Source organism: Aythya marila, assembly GCF_965140915.1.
Source record: "Aythya marila genome assembly, chromosome: 4".
Lineage (NCBI taxonomy): Eukaryota > Metazoa > Chordata > Aves > Anseriformes > Anatidae > Aythya > Aythya marila.
In genome coordinates, this window is record NC_139045.1 from 76,741,083 (window position 1) to 76,751,318 (window position 10,236).

Below are 10,236 nucleotides of genomic sequence, written 5' to 3' on the forward strand. Positions count from 1 at the left end.
CCGGGATGCGCGAGCCCCCGCCTCCGGGGGCGCGGGCTGTCAATCACGGGGCGCGGCCGCCAATCAGCGGGCGGGCGGCCGGGATTTTGGCAGGTCCAGATGGAGCGGGGCAGAAAAGCGCGTGCTGCCGGGGGGCCCCGCCGCGCCGCGCCGCGCACCGCAGCCCGCGGCCGCCCGCAGCCGCCGCCGGCCATGCCCCAGCCCCTGCCCCTGCCCCTGCCGCAGCGGGCGCCCGGTGCCAGCCGCCCCCGCCCCCGCGCCCGCTCCCGGCCGCCCGCGGCCGCCCCCCGCGCCTAGGGCGGCCCCGCGATGCCCGCGCCCCGCCGGCTCTGAGCTCGGCGGGGCCATGGAGGCGGCGGCGCTGGCGCGGGAGGGCGGCGGCCCGGCCCCCCCGCCCCACGAGCCCATCAGCTTCGGCATCGACCAGATCCTCAGCGGCCCCGAGCCCCCGGGCGGCGGCGCGGGGCCGGCCCGGGCGGCGGGGGAGCCCGACTACGGGCTGTACGGCGGCGGCTACGGCCCCGCCTGCTCGCTCGGCTCCTACAACCTCAACATGAGCATGAACGTGAGCGTGAACGTGACCCCCGCGCCCGCCGCGCCGCCCGCCGGGGTCATCCGCGTCCCGGCGCACCGGCCCGCGCCCGCCGCGCCGCCCGCCGCGCCGCCGCCGGTGCCCGGGCTCTCGGGGCTCACCTTCCCCTGGATGGAGACGACGCGGCGCATCGCCAAGGACCGGCTCTCAGGTGAGCGCCGCCGGGACGGCTCCCGGCCGCTCCCCTCCGCTCCGACGGCTCCCGGCCGCTCCGACGGCGCGGCGGGGCGCGCGGCTGACCGGGGCTCCGGCCGGTCCGGGCTCCGTCGCGCCGGAGCTGGCTCGCGGGGCGGGTCGCGCTCCGCCGGTACCGGGGCGCGGGGCTCCCTCCCCGGCGCACCGGAGGCCCCCGCCCGCGCCTCGCCGCCGCGGTCTCCGCGCCCCGCTCCGCCGAGCGCCGCCGTGCCCGGGGCCGGGCTCTCGCCCATTCCCCGTTCCCGCTGCGGCCCCACGCACCGGGAAGCGGCCGCCGTCGGGGCCGATAAACGGCGGCTCCGGGATGGCGCTGTCGCTGGCCGCTCCACTGCTGCGCTTCTTCGACTCCCGGCGCGCGGCGGGGACCGGAGCCGGCTTCCCGGCAGTTGTGGGCAGGGGCCAGGGTCCCGCTCCGTGGGGGACCCCAGAGGTCCCGCCTCGCTCTGACCGCGGGCTCGGGCTCCGCGGCACCGACCGGTCCCGTCCCCGGGGTAAGGCACCGGCCCGGTCCCACCGGGAGGGCGGTGGCTGCAGGAGAGGCACAGGGATGGGGGCGGCACGGGGTGCAGACCGCGGTGTGTGTGGGGATGGGGGGCGAGGACCCGGGGTGTGTGTGGGGAGCGCAACGACACCCGCCTGCATGTGGGGACGGGGCTGTGCAGGGAGCAGACATCGTATGGGGCTGCTGCGGGGCAGGGGGCCCATGCTGTGGGGTGGCTGTGGGGCTGGGCTGTGGGCCGTATGGGGATGGGGATGAGGACTGGGCTGTGCGGGTTGCAAAACCCCATCTATGTGTGGATGGGGACGGCTGTGGGGCCATAGGGTGCCGAGGTGGTGCATGCTGGGGTGATGATGGGAGGCTGGGACGGGTGATGTGGGGGTCTGGGGGTCTGGAGGCCGGTGGGGGCTCCAGATGGGGCCATGTTACTGCCGATGGGGCCATGTGCTGGGCACCGATGTTGTGGCTGGAGTGCCTGCAGGGTGCTGGGCGAGGGACTGGGTGCTGCACCCCAGTGCAGAGGCTGCGGGTTGCCGGTCCTTGGGGTGCCGGGAGCGGGTGCTGGCTGTGGGGTGAGCGCGGTGCCGGGCAGCGCTGGCCGGGCTCAGCTCGGCTCCTTCCCAAGATGGCGGCGCTGCCACGTCCGCAGCGCGGCTCCGAGCGGGGACGAGGGCGGTGGACGAGGCCGGGGCCGCGGGGGGCCGGGGCTCTGCGCCCCGTGGGGCGGGGGGCTGGGGGCCACGGAGGGCCGAGCCTGGGTGCCGGCAGAGCCGGGTTCGCCTCCCGGCCCACGCGGGGGCCCGCGGTGACGAAGCACCGTCCCCGTGCAGGGGCGGCGGGTGACGTCCCCGTCTCCTGCCTGGCGCCAGCAGCGGGTGGACGGGGCGGCCCCTCCCCGGCACGGGGTCTCCCAGCCGTGGCTATCACTCAGCGCCGCGGCCTTGGGGTGGTCTCGGGGCTGTCGGCATCTGTTCCCGGCGAGGGGCCGCCCCGCGTGGGGAGGGGGCGCGGGGGCGTCCAGCCCCCCGCCTGCACGGCTCCACCTGCGTCAAGCGCTTCCGCCCCCGCCGGCGGGCAGCCTGGCTCCCAGCCGCGGTGGGCTCGGCGGGGTCTGCCCCTCTCCCTGCAAGCATGGGGTGTCGGAGCCCCACGGCGGCCCCACAGCAGCCCCATGGGCCCAGCCACGTGCAGCCCTGCCCATGCGGCGCAGCGCTGGCGAGGGCTGTGGTGCCCTGGGGCCGTGTCTCGGCAGTGGGACGCATGTGCAGGGGCTGGCTCCTGCCTTCCTGCTGGCGCCTTTGCTGCCCTGACGCTCCCCGTGGCTCTGTCCCTGTGTCCACGAGGGGGGTGAAGCCCCTCCCCGGCCCCCAGGCAGCTGGTGGGCAGCCAGCCCTGACACTGCTGGTGTGCAGGGGGAGACATCAGCTGCCTCCTCATGGCCTCTGGGGTCCCATCCGCGCCGCCAGGAGGGGTGGGAGGCCCTGGCAGGTCTGTGGTGGCTCCTCTGGGGCTGTGGCCCAGCTCGGTGCTTGGCGCGGGGGTGGCTCTGTGCTGCCGGGAGCCTTGCCAGCCTTGCACCGAGCCTGGGACCGGGCCCGCCCTGCTGCCTGCTGAGGTTGGAGGTGTCCCAGCCCCCGGGTGCCGCTCATGGGGCTCAGAGAGCAGTTGGAGCTGTGGCAGGGAACCGAGCACGAGCCCGTTGTGTGTTGCTGCGTGCGTCCCCAGTCTGCAGGAGCGGGATGGGGATGACTCAGGGTCTCCATCCTCGCTCTGCAGCTCCCATGGAGCTCCCCTTCCCCTCACCCACTCAAGCATCCGGGTCGGGCTCTGTCGCTGCCCCAGGGCTGAGCCTGTTCCTGCCGAGCCCCTCAGCAGCGGCTCGGCCCCGGCCCCTGCCCGTGGCATCAGCGAGGGCCGGCGCTCTGCCTGCGCTCCCCCCGCCCCGGCGCGGCCGCTCACCCCCCCTCTGCCCGCAGCCGCGCTGTCGCCCTTCGCGGCGACCCGGCGCATCGGGCACCCCTACCAGAACCGCACGCCGCCCAAGCGCAAGAAGCCGCGCACCTCCTTCAGCCGGGTGCAGATCTGCGAGCTGGAGAAGCGCTTCCACCGCCAGAAGTACCTGGCCTCAGCCGAGCGTGCCACTCTAGCCAAGGCCCTCAAGATGACGGACGCCCAGGTCAAAACCTGGTTCCAGAACCGCCGCACCAAGTGGAGGTAACGGGCCCGGGCACAGGGGTAGCCGCCTGCAGCCCCCCGGGCAGCGCCGCCTGGCTGCATCCCTCGGGGGGCCAGATTCTGCCACTGAGCCCCGGGGAGGGCTGGGCTGGAGCGGGACCGGCGGCACCCGTCCCCTATACCCAGCGGGTCAGAGGCCGCGCGGCAGTGGCAGACGGGCTGCGTGTGCTGCAGGAGGCAGACGGCGGAGGAGCGCGAGGCGGAGCGCCAGCAGGCCAACCGCTTGATGCTGCACCTGCAGCAGGAGGCCTTCCAGAAGAGCCTGAGCCAGCCGCTGCCCCAGGACCCGCTCTGCATGCACAACTCCTCCCTGTACGCCCTGCAGAACCTGCAGCCCTGGGCCGAGGACAATAAGGTGACGTCCGTCTCAGGGGTGGCCTCCGTGGTGTGAGGTCCCTGTGTGGCAGAGGGGGACCGCCTGTGCACCTTGGGGACCTTGAACTTGTCAGGAGGAGGCTGTGGGCAGCAGGAGCCTGGCAGGGTGCAAGCCAGCACCTCTGTCCCGTGGCAGGGAGGGGGCTGCTGCTTCCTGGGCACTCCCCTGAGCGGCAGCCCCCTCCCCATGTCCCCGGCCCCCGGGCACTGGCCCTCTCCGGGCCCCAGCGCTGCCCCAGGTGAGCGGTGGCTCCGGGCAGGTGGACTCCAAAGCCCCGATGACCCCTGCCTGGAGCACCACGACCCATGGGCAGCCCCGTGCCCACAGCCTCCGGGGGAGCCCCTGCACTGGGCCCCTCTCCCCACGTGCCTCTGCCGGCCCTGGACTGTCTGCAGGAGCTGCCTGCTCCCCCCAGCTCCCCGGGGCCCGGTGCCCCCCATCAGCAGCTCTCCCGGCCAGGCTGCCCCCGCTGCTCCACCACCATCCTGCTGGGGAGGGCAGAGCCCAGGGTGCGGGCGGCCTCCCCCAGACTTGCACATTCCCAGTGCTGGAAACTTGCCGCTGCCCTTGTGAGCGGGTGCTGGGGTGGATGGCGGCCTCACAAGCACCGGCCTTACCCGAGTCGGAGTTCATCAGCTGGGGGTCCCAGGGCTGGCGAGGAGACCCAGCCCCTCTGTCCTCTGAGCAGCCAGACAGACAGCTCCTCTGCTGCAGGGCAGGACCTCCTGGTGCTGCTGCCCCCAATCCTCCTGCAGTGCTGGCCCTGGACACTGGACACAGGGTCCCTGTACCTGCCAGCGGGCAGCAGCACCCGGCCAGAGGCTGCCCCCTCCAGCCTCTGCTCCCTGGGGACACCTCTGCCTCCTCCCCACGCTGCCTGGTCCTGGTGTGGGACTGAACCCTTGGTGTGGTGAGGCGCAGAGCGTGCAGGCAGTGGGGTCTGCTGGGGTCTGCTGCAGAACCCCTGGTCCAGAGAACTTCTGGCCCACGACCTGTCCCCTCCTGAGGCAGGACCGGCACCAGGGCGCAGACCTGAGCCCCTCAGCCCTGCTCCAGCTCCAGCCCTGACCGGGATGGAGCACAGCTCAGGCAACGTGGTGCCGGGACACGGGGACCCCCCCTCCCGAGCCAGCTCCAGATGGGGTCCCCGGCTGCCGATGGGTCGTGATGACCTGCCCTTGCCCCTGCCCTTGACCTTGACCCCAACCCCGGCCCTACACGCGCCCTGCCGCTGTCCATGGTGCTGCCCGGGACCCGATGGGGCGCACGGGGACACCCTCCGGGACCGGGGGTGCCGGCAGGGCGCTGCCCCCACCCGGGGCTTGGGGGCGGGCGGGCGGCGTCCCGCCGGTGCCGGCAGCGCCGCCGGGGGGGGGGCGGGCAGCCGGTGCCGGTTTCCCGGGGGCGGGATTGGCTGCGGCCCCGTGACGCGGCCCCGTTTACCGGGAGGCGGAGGAGGGGGGGGGCGGGAGCCGCTGCGGCGCCGCCGCAGAGCCTCCGGGATGAGCGCGGCCGGCCCCGGCGGGGGGGAGGACGGCTCCGCCGCCTGCACGCTGGGCTGGCCCGGGCCCCGCTGCCGGCCCCGCTCCCGGGGCGGCGAGGCGGTGCTGCGTGCCCGCGCCGAGGCGGCCGGGTACCGGCGGCTGCTCCGCGCCCGCGCGGCGGAGGTGGAGGCGCTGCGCGGGGCCGTGGGGGCTCTGCACCGGCAGCTGGAGGGGCTGCGCGACCGCCGCAGCGGGGAGCTCGCCAAGTACCAGGTGCGGGGGGGCCGGGACGGGGGGCGCTGGGCTGAGGGGAGGGGACGGGAGGGAAGGGGCGCCGCGGGGTACGGGGAGTGGGCGAGGCCGGGGGGGCGGGCGGAGCCGGGGGGTCCCGGCCGGTCGGGTCAGCGGGGGGAGCGGGGGAGGCGCTCGGGTGGGTGTGGGGGGGAGCCGGGGCTGGGGGCGGAGAGGGGCCCGGCTGGCGAGGGCGCGGCCGGGGCTGGGGGGCCGCGGGGGCAGGGTCGGGGGGCGGCTGGGGCGGGGGTCCCGGGGGCCACCCGGGGCCGGGGGAGGGTAGGGGGGAGCGGGCCGGGGGCCGGGCTCCGGGGCGGCGCTGACGGCCCGACGGCAGGAGCGGGTGGCGGAGCTGGAGCGGGAGATCGGCGAGGCGGAGCAGGAGATGGCGCGGTGCCTGCGCGAGTACCCGGCGCTGCTGCGGCTCCGGATGGCGCTGGACGCGGAGATCGCCGCGTACCGGTACGGGGCGGGCGGGCGGCGCGGGCGGGGCGGGCGGGCGCGGGGCTCAGCCCGGGGCCCGTCTCTTGCAGGGAGATGCTGGAGGGGGAAGAGCTGCGCCTGGGCTCCGTGGCCCCGCCGTGACGGGACCCCCGGCCCCCGGCCCCCCGCGCTGCGGGACCCCGGACTGCCGGCCCCCGCCGGACCCCCGGCCCCCGGACCGCTGCGCTGCGGGGTGCCCCGAGCTCCCGCTGCCCCGCGCCTCGGGACAACCCCCGGATTCCCAAGCCGTGGGACCCCCGGACTCCCGGAACCCCCCGTCCTTTGGACCCCCTCGCCACGGGACTCCCCGGACTCCGGGGACCCCCGGGCACCTGGGCTGCCCAGACCCCCGCCCCAGGAGGCCCCGGCACCCCAGGAGGGCAGCGCCCGCCGGGCCGCCCACTCTCACCAGCCTCTCCAGAGCAGCAGCAGGGCCGGGGTCCTGGCCCCGACCTGCGCGGAAGCACCTCAATAAAGGCCCCGTGGCATTACCCAGTGCCGGGCAGTCTGTGGTGATGGGGCCGGCGTCCTGGCGGGCCCCTGCGCTCGGGGGCACTGCGGGGTCTCGAGGGCTGCGGGGTCTCGGCTCCCTCCTGCCTGGCTGCAGCCGCCGTCTGGGTGCCCCGTGGGGGTGCTGAGCAGGGTGGCATGGTGGGGACCCAGCTGCATGGTGGTGGACACTGACCCGGAGAGCTGAGCCTCTCTGGTGCTGGTGGCTGCTTCTTGCCCCTCCTCGCCCTGGCTGTGCCCTCAGCCTGCCCTGGGTCCTGGCCCTCCTGGGCTCTGGGCTGTTGTAGGGCTCAGGTCTCTGCTCCCCACCACACACACAACACAAAACGATTTTCTTTCTTTTTTTTTTTTTTTTTTTTTTTTTTTTTTTGTAGCAAAGCCAAGCCCAGCTCTTTTATAGGGATAAAATTCCATTTTAAAATAACAAAAGTGAAAGTGAACGTTGGGGGAAGGGGGGGGGCACCTCTGGCTACTGCACCCAGCGCCCTTTGCCTTGGCCCCAGCGCTCCTTGAGGCCCCAGGCTGGGCATCCCTTGGCACCCTTGGGTGCCGTGGTCTGGGGGAGAGGCTCAGTGTGCACGCAGCCTGTGCTGCTGGGCTGCATCCACCACCTGCCAGGGGCTCCAGGAGCTCCAGGAGGGTTTGGCGTAGGGGTCCTGGCAGCTGATGCGCACCCGCCGCATGTGCTCCTCCACGATCGTCTCCTCTGCGCCCTCCACGAACTTCTCAACCTGCAAAGGGTGGTCAGGTCACGGCCACGGGGAGGGGGCACTGGCACAGGCACTGTGGGAGGCATTTTCCAGGGGAAGGTGCAGGGCACGGAGCTGGGGGCACAGCGGTTGGGGTCACCGACTTCCCAACCTAGACTTAGCCGTGGTGGCAGAGGAGCAGCGGTGACAGCTGCTGTGGGGGGGTGACAATTTCCTGCACCCCCTGTGTGCCACTGAGCAAGGCAAGTCACTGCTCCTCACGACACTCCTGTGCTAAGGGGGAGGCCGAGCTGGGGCAGGGGGAGCACGGCTGTGGGGCAGGGCAGCGAGGCCATGGGGCAGCGTGAGGCAGAAGGGGGTAGGGCAGCCGTGCAGTTACCTGGGTGCCATTGGAGAGCTCGTACTGCAGCCGGTACAGAAGAGCAAAGTAGGACCTGGGGAGCGGCCAGGAGGCTGGGGGGGCCCAGGTCAGGCGGAGCTGCTCACTCTGCTGCTGCACGGTCAGCTTCTGGGGTGGATCTGGCCGCACTGTGGGCAGCGCAGAGCACAGCGGGGGCTGAGCACGGGGCACCGCTGCCCAGCCTGGGGCCGGAGCCCTCCCAAGAGGCTCTGGCACCCAGACCCCACCCTGAAGGTGTCTCCCGCACCCTGCTGTTGCTGGGTTGAGCTCACCAATGTCACGGATGAAGAAGCGGGGGGAGGTGAAGTTGAAGAAGGAGGTGTCCGAGATCCCCTCCAGGTAGAGCTGCAGCTGGTGCAGCTCCTCCGCGAAGGGGCAGAAGGAGGGGTCCGTGAAGCTGGCGTTGAACTGGCCACCACGACCGGTCACCGGTACCCAGTCCCCGAAGGATCCGTTACTGCGAAGCAAGGCAGGCGTGAGCGCTGGGCGCCCGCGGGGCTGGGGCCAGGGTCACGGGTACCCACCTGCGCATCAGCCGGGCACGGAAAACGGCCGAGCGGGGCCCCGTCCAGGAGCAGCGGAAGGAGCCGCGATAGGAGTCAGCCTGGCAGGAGACGTTCTTGGCCTCCTCCTCACCTGGTGGGGCCAGGGGACAATGGTTAGGGTCGGCCGGGGCTGAGGAACGGTGCCCCTTCCCCAAGCAGCATGGGCAGGCTGGCCCCATGGCTGGTCTCCCAAGGGTTCTGCAGCCCTGCGCAGAGCATCGCCCACCTTGCAGGCTGTGGCACGAGCCTCCCTCATCACCACGTGCCAGCCTGGCGTTTCGTGGTCCCCCACCTGCCCCCACACTCCCTGCATCCACCCCCACCCCACTGTCCCGCAGGGCTGTGCCGGCCCCCCTTGCCCCAGCCCCAGGTACCGGTGACCCTGACCACCACGTGGGTGGTGTCCAGCAGGACGCCGCCGGCCCAGCAGCTGTAGTTGCCCGTGGCTGGCAGGTCCAAGCCGAGGATGGTGAGAGTCTGTCCCTTAACCACGAGCTCGGCCATGGGCTCCAGCTCCCCGTTCTGCGTCCAGGTCACTTGCTGCTTTGAAGTGTTGCATTTCACCACCAAGTCCTCGTTCAGGCTCCCCACCACAACTGGGGATTAGATGCAGAGGATGGGGTCAGAGGCAGGTCTGTGCTGTGGGCAGCCCGGCCCCCGTGCCCTCATCCCAACCCCCCAGATCCACCCTTCCCCACAGTCCCCAGCCTCCTCCATCACCCCCTGTCCCCCCTGTGTCCCCCAGCCCGTAGAGCTGCCCCAGTCCCGTGCTCACACAGCCCCGTACCAGAGGGATTTGGGTCCCTCCAGCTGCTGTGGGTCCTGCAGCCCTCCCCACACCAAGGTGCCCCCCTCCGAGGCCCCTGTCCCCCCACAGTGCCTGGGCAGGGCAGGACTCACACTTTGGGGGAAAGGTAGTCAGGGCGTCCGTGGGGGTGAGGCACAGCACCAGTCCCACCAGCATCAGCATCTGGGAGGGGAAGGGCAGCGCTGGGGGAAGGCAGCCCCGTGCCAGGCAGGCAGGCAGCCGTTCCCACGAGAGGAGCCGGGGCAGGGTGCGGCCGGCAGCGCGGGCGAGGGCACAGCAGCCTCAGCCAGGGTGGCAGCAGGTTTGGGCAGGAGGGAGGGGAGCGGAGCCGTGGGGGCAGCGGCTGGGAAAGCCCCGCACAGGGTGGGCGGTGGGCGCAGCACCCGGCCCTTCCCCGTGCAGCCCCCGGCAGGAGCAGCCCCCTGCCTCCCGGTGCTCCCCAGCCCCCGAGGGACCCCCGCTGTGCCTACCTCGCCGGCCATGGTGTGCGCTGCTCCTGCTGGCTCTGCACGGGCTGGGGCCGGTGAGCTGCGGGGTATATACTGAGCCAGGACCCTGTGGGGCTGCCCCAAGGTGAAGCCAAACCACAGAGGCATCAGAGTTCTTAGAAGAGGAGAAAGCTGAGCGGGGTGGAGCGGGGTGGAGCTGCGAAGCGGTACCCACGCTCGGTCTCCAGCCTCATCGGGCATGGGTACTGCCCGTGGGCAGCAGGAGCTCCCCAGCGATACCAGGTTGAGAGCAGCGGGGACCCCATCACGGGGGGGGGCCCTCCGAGGGGCTGAGGGGTGAGGGGGTAGTGCAGGGCCCCCCAGGACGGTGCCAGAGCCCTGGATGCTCTCAGCTCCCCCAGGGTGCTCCTGAGCTCAGGACCAGCTGGAGAGTTTGCGCCGAGCACCCTCACCCTGCGCCCTCGGGAGAGCAGGGAAGGGGCGGCCGAGCTCCGAGCTCCAGCAGCACCGGGCCTGGGGGCGCGCAGCCTGGAGGGGGCACGGCCACAGCCCCGGCCACAGGCACAGCAGGGAAGGGGCAGGAGCCCACCCTCAGGCAGGAGCCAGCCCCTGCCCCGCTGCCTGACCCAGGTGCCAGCAGCCGCCAGCCCCGCACCCAG

The 10,236-nt window shown here is 73.2% G+C and overlaps 1 protein-coding gene across 1 annotated transcript; it reads left to right on the forward strand.

Moving 5' to 3' along the window:
• Window positions 1-346: 346 nt before the first annotated feature.
• On the forward strand, window positions 347-3,912 carry TLX2 (T cell leukemia homeobox 2; the record flags this gene model as incomplete). Its single annotated transcript, XM_082760260.1, has 3 exons — window positions 347-743; window positions 3,263-3,500; window positions 3,696-3,912. 3 exons carry the CDS (start codon window positions 347-349, stop codon window positions 3,910-3,912), a joined length of 852 nt encoding a protein of 283 aa, XP_082616386.1.
• Between the last annotated feature and the right edge of the window lie 6,324 nt (window positions 3,913-10,236).